Source organism: Oncorhynchus kisutch, linkage group LG26 (genome assembly GCF_002021735.2).
Source record: "Oncorhynchus kisutch isolate 150728-3 linkage group LG26, Okis_V2, whole genome shotgun sequence".
NCBI lineage: Eukaryota > Metazoa > Chordata > Actinopteri > Salmoniformes > Salmonidae > Oncorhynchus > Oncorhynchus kisutch.
The window spans coordinates 11313324-11333554 of record NC_034199.2 but is presented as its reverse complement, the minus strand read 5'-3'; the positions used below and the strand labels follow the sequence as shown (position 1 = coordinate 11333554).

At 42.6% G+C, this 20231-nt stretch overlaps 1 protein-coding gene across 2 annotated transcripts in view; it reads right to left on the bottom strand.

Moving 5' to 3' along the window:
* Positions 1-20231, bottom strand: part of LOC109870999 (polypeptide N-acetylgalactosaminyltransferase 13) — an 81450-nt gene that overhangs the window by 43377 nt on the left and 17842 nt on the right. For both annotated transcript variants that reach the window (XM_031805896.1, XM_020461739.2), the window contains 6 exons: positions 12655-12823; positions 8032-8198; positions 7108-7315; positions 4128-4298; positions 2924-3041; positions 2605-2785 (listed from right to left, as the gene is read on the bottom strand). In XM_031805896.1, the coding sequence (XP_031661756.1) occupies positions 2605-2785; positions 2924-3041; positions 4128-4298; positions 7108-7315; positions 8032-8198; positions 12655-12823 (1014 nt within the window). The remainder of the gene's footprint in view (positions 1-2604; positions 2786-2923; positions 3042-4127; positions 4299-7107; positions 7316-8031; positions 8199-12654; positions 12824-20231) is intronic.

Here is a 20231-nt window from a genome sequence, read left to right as displayed (position 1 = left end):
CCTTGAATATGTGGACATCTATAAGTACCTAGGTGTCTGGCTAGACTGTAAACTCTCCTTCCAGACTCATATCAAACATCTCCAATCGAAAATCAAATCAAGAGTCGGCTTTCTATTCCGCAACAAAGCCTCCTTCACTCACGCCGCCAAACTTACCCTAGTAAAACTGACTATCCTACCGATCCTCGACTTCGGCGACGTCATCTACAAAATTGCTTCCAACACTCTACTCAGCAAACTGGATGCAGTTTATCACAGTGCCATCCGTTTTGTCACTAAAGCACCTTATACCACCCACCACTGCGACTTGTATGCTCTAGTCGGCTGGCCCTCGCTACATATTCGTCGCAAGACCCACTGGCTCCAGGTCATCTACAAGTCCATGCTAGGTAAAGCTCCGCCTTATCTCAGTTCACTGGTCACGATGGCAACACCCATCTGTAGCACGCGCTCCAGCAGGTGTATCTCACTGATCATCCCTAAAGCCAACACCTCATTTGGCCGCCTTTCGTTCCAGTACTCTGCTGCCTGTGACTGGAACGAATTGCAAAAATCGCTGAAGTTGGAGACTTTTATCTCCCTCACCAACTTCAAACATCTGCTATCTGAGCAGCTAACCGATCGCTGCAGCTGTACATAGTCTATTGGTAAATAGCCCACCCATTTTCACCTACCTCATCCCCATACTGTTTTTATTTATTTACTTTTCTGCTCTTTACCACACCAATATCTCTACCTGTACATGACCATCTGATAATTTATCACTCCAGTGTTAATCTGCAAAATTGTAATTATTCGCCTACCTCCTCATGCCTTTTTGCACACAATGTATATAGACTCCCCCTTTTTTTCTCTACTGTGTTATTGACTTGTTAATTGTTTACTCCATGTGTAACTCTATGTTGTCTGTTCACACTGCTATGCTTTATCTTGGCCAGGTCACAGTTGCAAATGAGAACTTGTTCTCAACTAGCCTACCTGGTTAAATAAAGGTGAAATAAAAATAAAATGGTGGTGGCAGCATCATGCTGTGGGGATGCTTTTCAGCGGCAGGGACTGGGAGACTAGTCAGGATTGAGGCAAAGATGAACGGAGCAAAGTACAGAGAGATCCTTGATGAAAACCTGCTCAGGACTTCAGACTGGGGCGAAGGTTCACCTTCCAACAGGACAATGACCCTAAGCACACAGCCAAGACAACGCAGGAGTGGCATCGGGACAAGTCTCTGAATGTCCTTGAGTAGCCCAGCCAGAGCCCGGACTTGAAACCGATCAAACATCTCTGGAGAGACCTGAAAATAGCTGTGCAGCAATGCTCCCCATCCAACCTGACAGAGCTTGAGAGGATATTCAGAAAGGAATGGGAGAAACTCCACAAATACAGGTTTGCCAAGCTTGTAGCGTTATATCCAAGACTCCAAGCTGTAATCTCTGCTTCAACAAAGTACTGAGTAAAGGGTCTGAAAACTTATGTGAATATGACATTTCAGTTTTGCATTTTTAATACATTTGCAAAAAGTTCTACAAACCTGTTTTTTCTTTGTCATTATGGGGTATTGTGTGTAGATTGATGAGGCGAAAAAAAACAATTTAATCAATTTTAGAATAAGGCTGTAATGTAACAAAATGTAGAACAATTTCAAGGGATCTGAATCATTTCCGAAGACACTGTATACTGTATACATTCAAAAGGCATCACACCAAAGGACTAAGAAACTGACCACCTTTATGGCAATGGCAGAGGTGCAATATATTGATAAAAAAATCTGATAACACTTACAATCTGTTCAGGCCATGTGCTCATTTCAAGAGAACCCACTTCAGTGCCATGGTGCCCAAATGCTGGCTTGTTGTTTAAATCACAGAATTAGGTCACACCAAGTGGACATTGCTTTTAGGGACAACATGTAATCAATCAGAACTATTTGGAAATATCATGAATAGACTATTGTTTCTTGAAATAAACTTCTGTGTTATAGCTAAAAGAGTAGGCGAATGGAATTTTGTTCATTTTTCATTAAATTACTTAAGTTCAAAGTTCCACAACCTTACCTGGGACAGTCACACCACTGGACAATAAGATGTTCGTAAGAACACAAATTATAAACTGCATGAATTTACTCAAAGATTTTACTATTATATCACAATTTTAGCCAATTTAAGTGAATTTAAGTTATATTTGTGTTTGCCATCATGGACAAAAAACAGGGGCCTCACGTCAACTACCCACATGCCACTTATACCCAACATGATAGGCAGGGACTGATTCCACACTTAAAGTACATCCTTTGAACTCAGCGATTTACACTGAGGCCATAGGCATTGCCACTCCATCAGATCTGTGTTGAACTACTATTTTAAATCTTTTAAATCCCTTTACCGTTTGCTTTAGTCTGCATGGAGTCCCAGGTGGGTGGGGTGTACCATTTTCCAACAATTCTATTGGTTCCATTGCGCCAAGAAACTCCAGCTTAAACCCAGCTTAAGTGTTTGAAAAATATTTCAAATACTATTTGAACCCAGGTCTGCATTCCCAGTCCAGTCCATATGTATTCCCACCCGCTGTGAGACAACAACAGATTAAAATGGAGGCGTGATAGCGTACCTGGTGATATGATATAGAAGAAGTCTTTGAAGCCGTCCATCCACACCTCGGCCAATCGCCTGTTGTTCTTGTTGATGACTTGACCCGTGCCCCCAGGGAAGCTGTAAGGGGTGGCCTTTCGGAACACGTGACCCACATGGGAACAAGTGATAATCTCCAGAGAGCCGCCACACTGCCAGATCTGCACACACAACAGCAAGAGGTCACACACACATACACAATACACACACACAAACATGCATGCAAGTACACACACACACACGCCACTTTCATTGTCATAATAACCAAGCAGAGCTCAGCCCTCTTATCAATCACTCACCCTGAAAGACATCTCCAAGTTCTCTCCGCCCCAAATGTCCATCCCTGGATCGTATGTGCCTATTTCTTCAAAATATGTCCGGTCAATAGAGAATAACCCTCCAGCCATGGTAGGGGTTCTGTAGGAGAAAAATGATGAGTGTGGATAAAGAAATACATCTTGCAAGAGACACGTATCTTACAGTGAGAAACATGTCAGCTCGCAAATAATCAATATCTATGGCATACAGTAATATTACATTAATATAATAATTTCTGGGGGGAGGAACTATGTTTTGATTAGCAAGGCATGATTAAATCACCTTTCTGCACAATTGTTTAAATGTTTTCATCAAACGAATGGGCACTTTGGAAACTACTCTTTCACACGAACAAGCCTGACCTCGACTGGCCTAGTTAAAAGACATGGATGCCGTGGAACAGACAATCTCAGTGCAAAACCACTCTCATTGTTTGAACCACTCTCTGCCATTTTCATTCTGCTAAAGAAAAGCAAACAGACACAGCTAGGCCTTGGAGATAATCCTATCATTTAACGATAATAGAAATCAGATTTATGAAGCATTGAGTGACACCATCGTAACACCATGTTGTTGCTCTGACCCAATGTAATATGATCGATGGAGAACTTAGTCAATATTTTGCAGCACCGGCTCCATTTAAGTCCTGCTTTAGTATTTTCGTGTTTGACAATGGAACTAGTTGCAACATGAAACTACAAATATAGCTGCTGTATCAAATAATAAAACAAAAAACAAATGGACAGAAATGCAATCCAATTCTATCTGCAAATGAAAGCCATCGAAGCTGCAGTTATCAGAAGAAAAGGCTTCTAAAGAAATCCACATCAATGATGTCAACTCTGCAGCTTCCCAGGCATTTCAAACAACCTATTCTCAGCTGAAATGACAAGGCTAGAGCTAACATTTGTTTTGTCTGATGAGATTCTCAATAAACTGTTCTTTAATGTTACTGTCCTCTCCTTGCTGACTCTGATCCGCCAGCCCCTGGCTTGGCAGCACTGTGATAACAAAGCATGCATCCCAAATGGTACCCGAATCCCTATATACTGTAGTGCACTACTTTTACAAAAGTAGTGCACTATAAAGTCAATAGGGTGCCATTTGGGACGTAGACAAATTCTTTCAGTACAAAGAAATGCATTTCAACACGGCCACAGATGAAGGTATGTATCTTGTGTGCACCTGAGAGGGAGTGTCCTGTCCCCTTTGCGCCTGTCCATCTCTCTCTGAGGCACGGGATACCAACGGAAATTCAGCTTCCAGTTAAATCCTCCATAGGTCATGTCTGAGCCTGCCATATATTCAAACGTCTCGTCGCTGATCACATCGATTATAGGACACACCACAGATCTCCTAAACAACCATGGAGACCATAAGGCTTTCATTTAACAAGAAACACAGTGAGAGACTAACCATGGAGAAATCAGAAGAGTTAGTTTTACAGGAAATAGTGGAAGAAAGCCCTTTGTAGAACTCTTATGCACTCTCCAAAATGTATTCCCTTTGTTCTCTTAAACGCTAAAACTTTGTTATTTCCGTTAATAACATTCCACATCTGATTATGTTAAACTGATTGGCTGGCAGAGCCAACAGCATCCAAGCAATGAATAATAAATGAATAAATCATTTACAAAGGTAATGGTCCCCTAACCGTTGTTTCTTCAGGTGAGCGCAGAGAAAAAAATGAAAGTAGCGAACTAACTGCTGACCACGCATTTCTACAGCGGTGGCATTATTCCTGACTTCATTATGAGATTATTTCATCATTGGCTGGTCCATATGCATTATAAACATATCCATTAGGTTAATAACAATGACCAGAGGTAACATATTGCATTAGTGAGAAGCTACTTACAGTCAAAGGAAATTGAAAATATCCATGTAGATTATGTTGACAATGGCAATGTATGGATAACTGTCACGCCCTGATCTGTTTCACCTTTCTTTGTGATAGGCAACACCTGGAGGGGGGTGGAGACAATCTTCCCCATTATCCTTTGTGTATTTATACATGTGTTCTCTGTTTGTCTGTTGCCAGTTAGTCTTGTTTGAAAAGATAACCAGCGTTTTGTCTCAGCTCCTGCTTTTCCCCAGTCTCTCTTTATCTCGCCCTCCTCGTTTGGACCGTTGCCTGTCCTGACTCTGAGCCCGCCTGCCTGACCACTCTGCCGGCCCCTGACCTTGAGTCTGCCTGCCATCCTGTGCCTTTGCCCCTACTCTGGTTTACCGACCTCTGCCTGACCTGACCCTGAGCCTGCCTGCCGTCCTGTACCCTTGCCCAACTACTCTGGATTATCGACCTCTGCCTGTCTTGACCTTTCGTTTGCCTGCCCCTGTTGATGTAATAAACACTGTTACTTTCAACACAGTCTAAATTTGGGTCTTACCTGAAACGTGATAGATAACCCTAAATCTGCATCCCAAATGGCACCCTATTTCCTAGTGCACTACTTTTGACAAGGCCAATATAAGGTACTGCAGGGTGTCTGCGGCCAGATCCCAAAATATATATACAGTATGTTTTAATTGTTGTTTTTTCCCTGTTTACATTACATTCTTTCAATGAATAGTACTGACAACAGATTAAACACATTTTGGCAAAGGGATATGTGGTATAAGTTTTTAGAGGGTGTAATACAATAAAATTGTATTAATCTACAATATTTTTTTACAGAAATGCACTGTCAATGCAGGATATTATCTTTAAAGCTGCAACAACAAAAATTCTCTCTGCCCCATGACAAAATGTGTTGAATTGCAGGAAATAAGTTTGAAAAGGGCAACATTTTCTCTCCAATGCCAAGACGCGGCCTTTAAAATGTTCCTTCTCAGGGCCGAGACTTGGTTCGTTCGTGCCATGCACTGCCGAAGTCATACTAAAACTCCTTGTAAGCTATTTTTTTTTAAATCTCATTCGAGCTCTGTTCTGATTATGAAGGGGTCCCTGATGAATTTGCTATGACAAAAGGGGTCCCCGGGCCCCAAAAGTTTTGATAACCCCTGACGTAGGGAATAGGGTGCCATTTGGGAGGCTCTGTGTGCTGCAGGCGATTCATTCGACACATCCCCCTCTCTCAGCATCCACTTCACTTCCTGGTCTAAATCAAATCAGTCTCCGTGCACTTTTATGCTCCTGCACATCCTTTTACACATCAATAAACATGCAGGGGGCATAAAGGTGTAATGGCTCTATAATATAATCTCCTTGGTAATATGAATTTCTGCCTGGCACCTGAGGCAAAATGGGTGAATGTCTGACCCCAGTTTTCAGAGATAATGGGGGAGGGGGTGCATTCATCTTTAGTCATCACCTGCAACGTCTCCCTTTTCCGTAGAAGGAACCCTTCACCCACCGAACAAGCAAGTGCAATCCTGAAACAGGATTAGAATTACCCCACCATTACAGGATAACAATTACCACAGATACCAGATAGATTTTAAACCCTGCTGTCACTTAAAATAGCCATCATTAAGTTATTCCGTGGAATCACATTCCACTGTATGTACTACTAGACAGGGTCGTGACAAAACAAGCTGCAACGTCTCCCATTCAGCTATGGCTGCATGACACGTTTTTTAAAAATGATTTGGCTTACTTTTGAGAAACATACTGTACCCCAATTTACCTCAGTCACTTTCTCATTGCTCGTTGTGCAGTATCAGGGCGTGCAAAATGCATTCACAAAATCTCCAAAAACACCCAAATACGTCCTTTTAGAAACAGAAACGCTGTCAGTGTAGTGATGTAGGTCTTCACATGAAATCTTGTCATTCCGAACAAGCCGTTTCTTTCACCAGCCATGCTGCGCGGGCTGTGTCCGTGTAGGGACACGCTTGGCCTGCACAGCTGATTTGGGGGGAAACAGCACGACTCGACCAACATGGATTATAATGTTGCAGATAAAGTTCTCAAAACCAAGCCAAATCACACAAAGAAATGTCTGGACCCTTCTATAACATGCCGGCTTACATCAAAAATACATCTTTTGATTATTTTCCCTTTAACATCAGATCAGTTTTCAGATGAAAATCGCATCCCACTGAGGCAGCAAGAGCAGAACAGCGCGGAGATGATTTGTGACAAGCATCAGCGCCGCCATGTCTCTCCATTGCTGCCTGTTCCATTTACATTGAGGGGTGGTGATAACACTGAGCTCCTTACCGGTCCTCTTTGATCCTGGCCAGCAGAGGCTCCAGCCAGCCCGTGGTGCACTCACAGTGGGCATCCAGGAAGGTGATGACCTGCCCCCGTGTAGCCGCAGCCCCTCTCAGCCTGGCCCGGATCAGCCCCGTCCGCTGCTCCATCCGCAGGACCCGCATGGGAACCTCCAGGGTCCGACCATAGTTCTCCAGCTTCTTTCCCAAGAAGTCTGACAGAAGAGGAGAGGACATGCTTCAAACTCCTGAAGAACTTCCTTATTTGGTTATATTATAACCCAATACTAAGAACTACATTAACTAATCCTAGATTGCACCTTTAAACCCAGTAAAGCTAGTGAGTTGATGGGTTTATTTGACACTTATTTAACCCTTATTTTACTAGGTAAGTTGACCGAGAACACGTTCTCATTTACAGCAATGACCTGTGGAATAGTTACAGAGAAGAGGAGGGGGGATGAATGAGCCAATTGGAAGCTGGAGATGATTAGGAGGCCATAACGAGGGCCAGATTGAGAATTTAGCCAGAACACCAGAGTTAAAACCCCTACTCTTACGATAAATGCCATGGGATCTTTTAGTGACCACAGAGAGTCAGGACACCCGTTTCAACGTCCCATCTGAAAGGTTTAAGTTTAGGCTGGACCCAGCTACAACTTGCTATATTGTATTTACTTTGCCATCATGGCCTTTTTTGCCTTTACCTCCCTTCTCACCTCATTTGCTCACATTGTATATAGACTTGTTTATACTGCATTATTGACTGTATGTTTGTTTTTACTCCATGTGTAACTCTGTGTCGTTTTATCTGTCGAACTGCTTTGCTTTACCTTGGCCAGGTCGCAATTGTAAATGAGAACTTGTTCTCAACTTGCCTACCTGGTTAAATAAAGGTAAAATAAAATAAATAAATAAATAAATACAGTACCTCTCTCACTGGCGTCGTCCACCAGCAGGATCTCCTGCAGTAGGTGGCGTGGCGAGCGGTTGATGACACTGTGGACGGTGCGGAGCAGGGTGCTCCACGCCTCGTTGTGGAACACAATCACTATACTGGTGTTGGGGAGATCGTCCGTGTAGACCTTGGTCTTGCAACTGATGGACAGACAACAAGAGCTCTGGTTAGGAGATCAAATGTGCTGCTACTCCTGACGCTTGTCTACATTGGAATTCAATCAAGACTGAGCATAGTTGTGTGATATTTCTGTACATACAGTATAGCCTACTATACGTGGTTGAACATTAGAGCACCGGAACACAAAACCAACATTAACAAGACTTTATATGGTGTGGTCATTGGCATGCTGCTCCACACACACAGGCTATATCTCAAATGTCACCCTATTCCTTCCATAGTGCACTACTTTTGACCAGGGATCATATAGGGAACGTCAGACAACAACCTTATATTCAATCGAATAAAACAAAAATAGCAGGTATCAGAATAAAAATTCCCAATAACAACAATTAACGTCAACGACATCAACAATAACACAAAGCTCATTTGAGTATGATCCCTCCAACATAAATAAGTAAAAAATACAACAAATATATAGACCCGCAACAACCTCTTTGACTACAGTGAGATAAATGACATTCCCTATATGGTGGAGCGGAAAGCAGGGGTATCCTGTTCGTCCCACTACGGGTGACAGGACAGACTGACAGAATGGGGGCACCAGGGTAGCTAGCTACTAGCCACTGAACAAACCGTTTCTTCCTCTCCACAACTGGCTACTACACCACACGGCACCACTATGGGTGACAGGACAGACGGGGGCACCAGGGTAGCTAGCTACTAGCCACTGAACAAACCGCTTCTTCCTCTCCACAACTGGCTACTACACCACACGGCACTCTCTCACAGAAGTTCACGTTTTTTTCAACGTCAAGCTTTTTATTTATTTTCATTTTTTATAACGTTCCATGGGGTACTGGCGAGTCGTTTGAGGAAAATGTAGAGATGCAATTAGTACAATTACGCAGCATGGCACTTTTGGGGTGAAATAAAATCACTATTTAGATCTACAGTATTGTTTGTTTGCTCTCCATTTTGTACAAATTTTTCAATATGGGACTCTAGTTTGTATTTACCTGGAATTTTTCATTAGATATGACTAAAAGCATCGTGCTTAGCACAATCCTGGTAGATGTGTGAAATGGAGTGCAATGCAATGTTTTACATGTGTCTTTATCAACTCAGTTTGAATCCAATGTAAAAACCCATGGTGGACAGTCATACAATTGAGTGTCAAGGCAGTATTCAATACATTAAACATACAGACCATGTTGACAGCATTGGCATATGTTTATATTCTCTGCAACGTTATTTATATTGTTGTATTGAAAATGTTCCTATTTTCCTCCAACATGAGAGACCTTGGGACTGCAGCGCAGGGCACTTTGTAAAGAACAGTTGATAAGAAATGCTCTGTAGAAATACATAAACATGAATCACGGCGATGTCGCCAGGAGAGACTGCCTCTAGATCAGCTGCTCAAGACGAATGTTGGTCATGTTTCACACAAATTGCTCTTTGGGTTTTCATTATCCAGCTCCAGTAGGTCTTGGGTGACAGTAAACAAAGCCCTTCTCCCATTCAGACTGTCACGGCTGATGTAAACCCACGAAGATTGTGATGGATCCAACACGGCTAAAGAGTAAGTCTAATATTCTTCAATTAGAGCAGTGGTGGCTGGTGGCACTTTAAAATCAGAGGACGAGCTCATAGTAAATCGCTGGAACGGAACGAATGGCGCGGTAGGAAAAACATCAAATACATGGTTTCCCTGAGTTAGATGCTGTTCCATTCCGGGCAAAACTATGGCCCCTCGTCCCCCTCACCAGCCATCATTGAATTAGAGCATGTTGCATCATGGAATGAATCCTAAGGAATCCGAGGACTTAAAAGGGTTTTTTCATCAACGTTAACAAATTGGTTGGTTCTGGATTATATCAAAATGTTCTGTTGGATCTTAGTTATTTGGTAGATAGTCTCTTATTGCTGTTAATATTCTGCTTGCGGCTGCTCCTAACATTAAAAGGAACCCCATGCTGTTATTGTCAACATTGTGCTGTCAGCTGTGCTTTCTTGAATTCATTGAATTTTCTCTAGAATAAAACAAACAACGAGTAAAAATAAAAAGAGGCAGAAAGTCGATCCAAAATGGCAGCCCTTTGATAACAGGAATATGTTGCCATGTGAAGTGGACAGAGTTGATGACTCAAGTCACATGACATGGACTCGAGTCACAAATTGGATGACCTAAGACTTGATTGAAAATAAAATAACTTCAGACTTGACTTGGACTTCAAAACTTTAAGCCTCAAGACTCGGGACTCGACTTTGGCTTGAAACTGATAACGAAATAATCTAGCCAGGTTCTGTCACTCATTTTGTGGCACATGCCGCGTTTAAGTGCTAGTCTGAACTAGGAAACTGACATTTCTGACTTGCTAACTGCATTGCTTGCTGTTTGGGGTTTTAGGCTGGGTTTCTGTACAGCACTTTGAGATATCAGCTGATGTACGAAGGGCTATATAAATCAATTTGATTTGATTTGATTTGATTTGTAGTTATACACATGCCACGGTCAACTAATTAGCAAGTCTGAAATTTCAGATTTTCCTAGTTCCGACTAGCACGTGAACGCGGCAACAGACTAGAGTCTCCCTGGATTACTCACCACGCAGCCCAAGATGGTAACCGCAGCCTTGCCCAGATTGCTGATTTGCTGTACAGCTATAGAATCAGGTGCAGATAAAATGTCAAATGGTAGGGAGAGAAGTGGTGGTCAAGAATATTAACTGTTTACTTTACCAGCTCAACAGCAAGGGGGCATCAAACAACAACTACTATCATGGTCTTTGCTATGTCAAAAATCTATTATTACTCTGGTGTAGATGCACCATAGGTGCTATCTTGTTGAAATGTTTGCTGTTGATTTTTATGTTTTTATTTAACCTTAAATTTAACTAGGCAAGTCAGTTAAGAACAAACTCTTTCACTCGTTTAAATGCAAATGTGGTAAATATATTTTCCATCTTACACTAATTGGTAGTGTTCCATCATTCCATCCCCATGGGGGCAGCAGGTAGCCAAGTGGTTAGAGCATTTGGCCAGTAACAGAAAGGTTGCTGGATCGAATCCCCGAGCTGACAAAGGTCAAATCTGTCGTTCTGCCACCAAGCTAGGCAGTTAACCCACTGTTCCCCGGGCGCCGTGGATGTCGATTAAGGTAGCCCCCCCCCCGCACCTCTCTGATTCAGTTGGATTAAATGCGGAAGACACATTTCCGTTGAAGGCATTCAGTTGTACAACTGACTAGGTATCCCCCCTTTCCATACTGTTTATTGCAATTTCTGTTTCATACAATACATTTACATTTTTTTATCCTCTGGTAAGTAAAAGCCTTGCATGAGCCTTCAAAACTACTTTTCCCAGTCGAAGCTCGTTTTGTTCCGAGTTCCCAGTTGTCTTGAACGCACTGAAATCGGAAGTCTGAGATTTTTGAACCCAGCATGTGTCCTATCTTTCTATCATTTTGTTTGAGCGTAATAGGAGTGTGTGCGCCTCGGTGCACATAGAAATAGGCTACGTGGCCTGAGCGCCACGCTTCCTGAGTCAGTACGTTGAGTAAGAGAAAAATGATTGTTCCATGTAGGAATGGTGAGGAAATATCATTAATAATCAGTAAGTCTGATTAAGACGAATGTATCAATGGATGTGGAAAATGCCTTTTACATTATAGAACCAGTTTTATTGGTTGTAATTGCCACTTGAGTAATGGGTAATTGTATGATCCTGGGAAGAGGCCAAGTACTAATACATGTATGTACCTGTTTGAGGTCCTGCTAGACAGATTTGATTTGATTTCTCCAGCAGATGCTGTTCAGTTTTGCCCTCTACCTGTGTTCGTTCAGTTAGGACAGATAATGAGAATAAGATAATGATAATGAGGCCATATCCTTTGGGCTATTGCCGGTGCCTAATTGGTAAATCTACTCATATTTTATATGGTATTTCGCTTTCACCATTGCACTGCCAAGACCTGTAAATAAATCTACACTGAGCATGTCAACCTGCCTTTTGCTGATTTCATTCCCTTACTATGACTGCAAGGTACCTATTTCACAATTACATAACCAAAATGTGTTGAAGACAAAATAATGAAAAGGGCTGCCTGGTTGCCTCAAAAAACAGACAGAGATTTGTAGTTGAACAAGTCATTGCGTGTATAGATTTTTCAGTTTTACTTATCTTGAGACTTGACTTGGAAAAAACTTGTGACTCAACTTGTCTCGACTTGCTCTCAGAATACACGACTCGAGACACGACCCGTTCTACTTGGGACTCGACTTGAGACTCAGACCTTGTGACTTGCTTATGACTAGAATAATAGTGACTTGGTCTCAGCGGTATCAAAGCTTCTGAGAGGGAGCGGTGGAAGGTTACAGCGTGGTTAAAGTGGGTGGTGCGTGCCGTGCCGAGTAAAGAGTTCAGTAGTGCGATTCAGAGTGCGTGTCAAGGGAAAAGGTCAAGCTCACTCACCCGTCCAGTCTCACATCCGGCAGACTCCTGTTGAGCGCAATCATGTCACTGGCCATCAGATTGAACTGGTTTATCTTAAAGAGCTCCTTCATTTTCTCCTGCTCGTCCTTTGCGATAACCACCGCCTTCCCCATCTCCCCTGGGCCCTCGTGGGTCCGCGATATGACCGCTGCAATAGAATGGGGAGAAATGTTACATATTTAATACTCACAATGTGATTTCACAGTTATTTCAATGGGAGCGGAAGGTCACACATACAATTCCAGCTACCGAATAAGATGAAAGAAATCTGTTAAATGCAGCTAGATCTATTTTATTGTATCTATTAATAAAGATACAGTACTGTGGAAAGTCCATGAACTTAAACATGAACCGTGAGCAAATGAACCATGGTATAGAGTGTGTCTAAGAGAGAAAGACTGGCCTCAGATCAGTGGGAGATTATGGCCACATTATCAGGCTTTGAATGCTGAGGCCATTAAAATGTCCCAAACAGCAAATGAAATCCTGATCAGTCACACTGGTGCAGCTTCCCCAAGTATTCTGTATCCATTAACCATGCTATTCTCAGGGCCGGATTACCGAACAGGCACACAGGGCATGTGCCCCTGGGCCCCCGAACCTCCAGTGGGCACCCAAGCAATTACATTTTTTAAGGTTATGGGCCCCCTGGAGGACATTTGTTTGAAAACTGCTCAATTCACTCTGAGCCACATGGCAAAAAGTGTAGAATAGCAGGAAATTAGCTTTAAAACTGAAAATGTTGTCGTAACCTCATAACAAAATGTGTAGAATAGCATTATAAAACTGCACTTTTTATCAACACAAAATGTGTTATCCGTTTTACCCCAAATGCGGTAGTCCGACCCTGACTACTCTTGCCATACAGTCATGCCCCCTGCCCTCCATCCCCCTGAATTTTTTTTGTACATAACATTTCCTACTAGCAGAGACTTTGCTGATAACCCCTTTATGTAGGAAAAATGTACTTACTATGACTCTGATATATGGTTATCTCACCTAGCTGACTTATGATGAATGCACTAACTGTAAATCGCTGAGGATAAGGTCTGCTCAAAGACTAAAATGTCAAGTATCATCTAGGTCTGTTGGAAAATCCCATATTTGTCCAGGGACTTGGGGCTAGCCCTCCTCTCGGTCATTGATGGAGGAGTGAGAGAGCATTATTACAGCTGCCCTCTGCTGTTAAGAAATATCAGCTCATAATCTGATCACTCGGCGTCACCAAGGATCCATTAAAGCTTTGAGAACAGCGGCACCATCCCAAGCTGCATCTGTTGCACACCGCTCTACACCGCTTCACAATGATCCAAAGGTAAATAACCTCTGTGGATTTATGCTCCGCTCTCCAATAATCTCAAGCAGAGTGATTTCCATGGGGGACAATTCAGAGAGAGAGAGAGAGAGAGAGAGAGAGAGAGAGAGAGAGAGAGAGAGAGAATATTCAGGTGAATGTCTTGTGATTTCTAAATGAAAACATGTACAGTTTCCTCACAAGTTCAAGTGAACGGAGGGGTATACTACAAAGCAGAATGAATGAGTTAGGCAGCTTACATTGATAAACAACCAAAAATATCTATAGATTTTCAGGTTCATTAAGAAATCTAATCTGTTTTTGGTTGTTGAGTCAATTAGACCAAGCCCATTTCCATCTTTTCTTTGTAAACAATGTAAAGCTATTTCAGAATATTTAGGCAAATTAGCTGGCTACTGTAACTTACTGATTCTGCTTTGCAGCATACCCTCTGGTCAATAGTATCCTCGAGCTTAGAAATAACAAGACTTTGGTATCTTCCCTTTCTCTGGCTCTACAGCCCAACAAACACATCACTGATCCCCTGACATGGGCCACGACAACAGTAACTCTATTCTAAGGCCCATAGGTCTTATGCCCTGGTCCTGTCCAGTGACTTTGTCTGAAATGATATTATAGGTTCTTCACCTTCATATATAATGGGTCTATAGAGACATGGTCAATAGTGTTGAGCTAAAAACAAGAGTGCTCTATCAATCCTGTTTCCTGTAAACCATATCTTTACAGTTTTTTTTGGGGGGGGGGACATAAATAATGGAGATCAATTAGCCTAACTTCTGTGAGTTATTAAATATGTATTTTAAATTGAAAAATAAGTATGAATTAGGGGTGTGAACGTTTAAATGACACTCCTTAATGTTAAGAAAAACATTCAAATCATAGTGCAGTTATCACAAAACATTATTTTCCATTTTATACATTTTATAGCTTAAGTAGACTATGTGGCTATAAAGGCCTGGGGAAAGGTGTGCAATTTAAATCAAACCAGAGAGAAAGAGGCTAACTGTAGGCTAATTTGGTGAATTTGCGAGGCATGCAAGACAATTTAAGGCATTGCAGACTACCAAGACATACAGTATGGGCATGGTTCTGCCTGCCTCTCCTCTCTCATGCTGGCCTGCCTGCTCTTTCTCTTCGCTAATGACGCAAGTGTGTCTGTTGCGAATAGAATATCCTAGTTAGGCTATTCATGGAACCGATGTTGCCGGGATACAGAGGTATCCAGTCTTACGAGCAAGGGTTTGCTACTCTTCGTTGAGCAAAATGCTCAATCCAGGTGGGAGATCACATTGATCTGCAGCCGGCTCTGATTAAATTATCTGATTATTTTAGTTTAGTTCCCCACATCCTCAAGCCATTTCTATGCTTAATTTACTTTGCAGAAGAGAGTGGAAGGGGAGTTTGGCCTGTTCAGGTTTGGTGAGTTAGAGACTGGGAGCACTACTTTTCCCCAAGTACCATAGGGCTCTGGCAAAAAGTAGTGCACACTATAAAGGGAATAGGCTTCCACTTCGGTCATACACTGAGTATAAAAACATGAACCCCCCCAAAGAACGTCCTCACTTCTTCAGGCCATGGACTCTACAAGGTGTTGAAAGCATTCCACAGGGATGCAGGCCCATGTTGACTTCAAAGTTTCCCACAGTTGTGCCACATTGGCTTGATGTCCTTTGGGTGGTGGACCATTTTTGATACACAAAGGAAACTGTTGAGTGTGAAAAACCCAGCATCGTTGCAGTTCTTGACACAAACCGGTGCACCTGGCACCTAGCATACTCAAAGGCACTTAAATCTTTTCTCTTCCCCATTCACACTCTGAATGGCCGACATACACAATCCATGTCTCAAGGCTTAAAAATCCTTCTTTTTTAATTTTTTTTTTAATTTCACCTTTATTTAACCAGGTAGGCTAGTTGAGAACAAATTCTCATTTGCAACTGCGACCTGGCCAAGATAAAGCATAGCAGTGTGAGCAGACAACAAAGAGTTAACCTGTCTCCTCCCTTTCATCTACACTGATTGAAGAGGATTTAACAAGTGACATCAATAAGGGATCATAGTATTCATCTGGTCAGTCTACGTCATAGAAAGAGCAGGTGTTCATAATGTTTTGGTCACTCAATGTAGACGCTGTGTTTTTGGGGCAGCTCCCCTCCTCCTCCTGTCCTTCCTCTTTCTCCCTTGCCTCCTGCTTCCCTGTTTGACCCAGTTGGCAGGTCATGTATTCGTGCAGATCCTACTGGGCAGGGGATCACAAGAGCCCAAGCCCAAATCCACTGCATAACAGTACAACAATGCACTTCTACTGTTTGTTTCAGGGATAGCACTTACAGTGAACTCACTCTCAATTGGTGTCAAATTCAATTCCTGGAGGGCCAAGTGTCTGTGGGTTTGCAATCCTCCCTTGTACTTGATTGATGAATTAAGGTCATTGATTAGTTAGGAACTCCCCTTACTTGGTTGTTAGGTTTTAATTGGTCACGAAATGAAAGAAACAAAAGCCAGTACACACATGGCCCTCCAGGAATTTAGTTTGACACCGCTGGCTTAGTACTTACACTGCTTACACTTTCTCAACATCGCTCATCCTACAGTTGAAGTCTGTAGTTTACATACACCTTAGCCAAATACATTTAAACTCAGTTTTTCAATACTCCTGACATTTATTCATAGTAAAAATTCCCTGTCTTAGGTCTGTTAGGATCACCACTTTATTTTAAGAATGTGAAATGTCAGAATAATAGTAAAGAGAATGATTTATTTCAGCTTTTATTACTTTCATCACATTCCCAGTGGGTCAGAAGCTTACATTCAATTAGTATTTGGTAGCATTGCCTTTAAATAGTTTAACTTGGGTCAAATGTTTTGGTTAGCCTTCCACAATAAGTTGGGTAAATTTTGGCCCTTTCCTCCTGACAGAGCTGGTGTAACTGAGTCAGGTTTGTAGGCCTCCTTGCTCGCACACACTTTTTCAGTTCAGCCAACACATTTTCTATAGGATTGAGGTCCGGGCTTTGTGATGGCCACTCCAATACCTTGACTTTGTTGTCCTTAAGCCATTTTGCCACAACTTTGGAAGTATGCTTGGGGTCATTGTCCATTTGGAAGACCCATTTGCAACCAAGCTTTAACTTCCTGACTGATGTCTTGAGATGTTGCTTCCATACAGTGCCTTGCGAAAGTATTCGGCCCCCTTGAACTTTGCGACCTTTTGCCACATTTCAGGCTTCAAACATAAAGATATAAAACTGTATTTTTTGTGAAGAATCAACAACAAGTGGGACACAATCATGAAGTGGAACGACATTTATTGGATATTTAAACCTTTTTTAACAAATCAAAAACTGAAAAATTGGGTGTGCAACATTATTCAGCCCCCTTAAGTTAATACTTTGTAGCGCCACCTTTTGCTGCGATTACAGCTGTAAGTCGCTTGGGGTATGTCTCTTCAGCTTCACTCTATCAGTTTTGCACATCGAGAGACTGAAATTTTTTCCCATTCCTCCTTGCAAAACAGCTCGAGCTCAGTGAGGTTGGATGGAGAGCAATTGTGAACAGCAGTTTTCAGTTCTTTCCACAGATTCTCGATTGGATTCAGGTCTGGACTTTGACTTGGCCATTCTAACACCTGGATATGTTTATTTTTGAACCATTCCATTGTAGATTTTGCTTTATGTTTTGGATCATTGTCTTGTTGGAAGACAAATCTCCGTCCCAGTCTCAGGTCTTTTGCAGACTCCATCAGGTTTTCTTCCAGAATGGTCCTGTATTTGGCTCCATCCATCTTCCCATCAATTTTAACCATCTTCCCTGTCCCTGCTGAAGAAAAGCAGGCCCAAACCATGATGCTGCCACCACCATGTTTGACAGTGGGGATGGTGTGTTCAGGGTGATGAGCTGTGTTGCTTTTACGCCAAACATAACGTTTTGCATTGTTGCCAAAAAGTTCACTTTTGGTTTCATCTGACCAGGGCACCTTCTTCCACATGTTTGGTGTGTCTCCCAGGTGGCTTGTGGCAAACTTTAAACAACACTTTTTATGGATATCTTTAAGAAATGGCTTTCTTCTTGCCACTCTTCCATAAAGGCCAGATTTGTGCAATATACGACTGATTGTTGTCCTATGGACAGAGTCTCCCACCTCAGCTGTAGATCTCTGCAGTTCATCCAGAGTGATCATGGGCCTCTTGGCTGCATCTCTGGTCAGTCTTCTCCTTGTATGAGCTGAAAGTTTAGAGGGACGGCCAGGTCTTGGTAGATTTGCAGTGGTCTGATACTCCTTCCATTCCAATATTATCGCTTGCACAGTGCTCCTTGGGATGTTTAAAGCTTGGGAAATATTTTTGTATCCAAATCCGGCTTTAAACTTCTTCACAACAGTATCTCGGACCTGCCTGGTGTGTTCCTTGTTCTTCATGATGCTCTCTGCGCTTTTAACGGACCTCTGAGACTATCACAGTGCAGGTGCATTTATACAGAGACTTGATTACACACAGGTGGATTGTATTTATCATCATTAGTCATTCAGGTCAACTTTCAAAAAAGTTTGAAATATCCAATAAATGTCGTTCCACTTCATGATTGTGTCCCACTTGTTGTTGATTCTTCACAAAAAAATACAGTTTTATATCTTTATGTTTGAAGCCTGAGATGTGGCAAAAGGTCGCAAAGTTCAAGGGGGCCGAATACTTTCGCAAGGCACTGTATATCCACATCATTTTCTTCCCTCATGATGCCATCAATTTTTTGAAGTGCACCAGTCCCTCCTGCAGCAAAGCACCCCCACAACATGATGCTGTCACCTCGGTGCTTCACGGTTGGGATGGTGTTCTTCGGCTTGCAAGGCCTTTTTCCTCCAAACATAACAATGGTCATTATGGCAGTTCTATTTTTGTTTCATCAGACCAGAGGACATTTCTCCAAAAAATACGATCTTTGCTCCCATGTGCAGTTGCAAACCATAGTCTGGCTTTTTTATGGCGGTTTTGGAGCAGTGGCTTCTTCCTTGCTGAGCGGCCTTTCTGGTTATGTCGATATAGGACTCTTTACAGTGGATATTGATACTTTTGTACCCATTTCCTCCAGCATCTTCACAAGGTCCTTTGCTGTTGTTCTGAGATTGATTTGCACTTTTCGCACCAAAGTACGTTCATCTCTAGGAGACAGAACACATCTCCTTCCTGAGTGGTATCACGGCTGCGTGGTCCCATGGTGTTTATACTTGCGTACTATTGTTGGCACAGATGAACGTGGTACCTTAAGGCATTTGGAAATTGCTCCCAAGGATGAACCAGACTTTCATTGAATCCCATGCGCAATGGAAACTTTTATATGTTGTGTTTGAAAGAATGGTGCAGCTTTGGAAAGCGGCCGTCTTATGGGCTCCTGACTATGGTTGCACATTTTGGAGAATATTGAGGATGACTCGTTGTCAGGCTCAAAAAAAACTCAAATTTGCCAGGATGGCCACCAATTTTTCAACCCTTGTATTGGTCAGCTTGTTGCGTGCTCTGGTGGACAAGTTGCGTTCTGAAGTGGCTGATGTTGGTGTGATTTGCAGGATGATAGAGGCAACAGGGGAAAGAGCCTCATATCCATAAAGTCCCTTCCACCAGGTGGCTGGTGAGATATGTTGGCACGACTGCCATATTGTATCTCCATCCCAAACCCCTTGCTTGGAAGTGTACTTCCACAGACAGCCAAGACCCTTGCCCTCATCCAGACCAAGGTGGCGAGACACGGTAGTGATGACACCATAGGCCTTGTTGATCTCTGCACCCGACAGGATGCTCTTACCAGCATACTTGGGGTCCAACATGTATGCTGGGGCGTGTATGGGCTTCAGGCAGAAGTCTTCACGCTTTTTGATGTATTTCAGAACTGCAGTTTCCTCTGCTTGGAGCAACGGTGAAGTGGGAAGGGCAGTACGGATTTCTTCTCTTACATCTGCAAGCAGAGTCTAAACATTAGACAGGATGGCATTGTCTCCCTCAACCCGTGCAATGGCTACTGCTATAGAATTCAGGCTGCAGGATCCTCTTGATGGGGCTGTCCATTTTGACAGACTGTGATATGGCCATTTCTTGGATAGGCTCCTTCCCCTCTGGGAGACTGTCAAACATGATGACAACACCACCCCAATGGGTGTTGCTGGGCAGCTTCAATGTGGTGCTCTTATTCTTCTTACTTTGCTTGGTGAGGTAGATTGCTGCTATAACCCTTCACATAGCTAACCATTTCC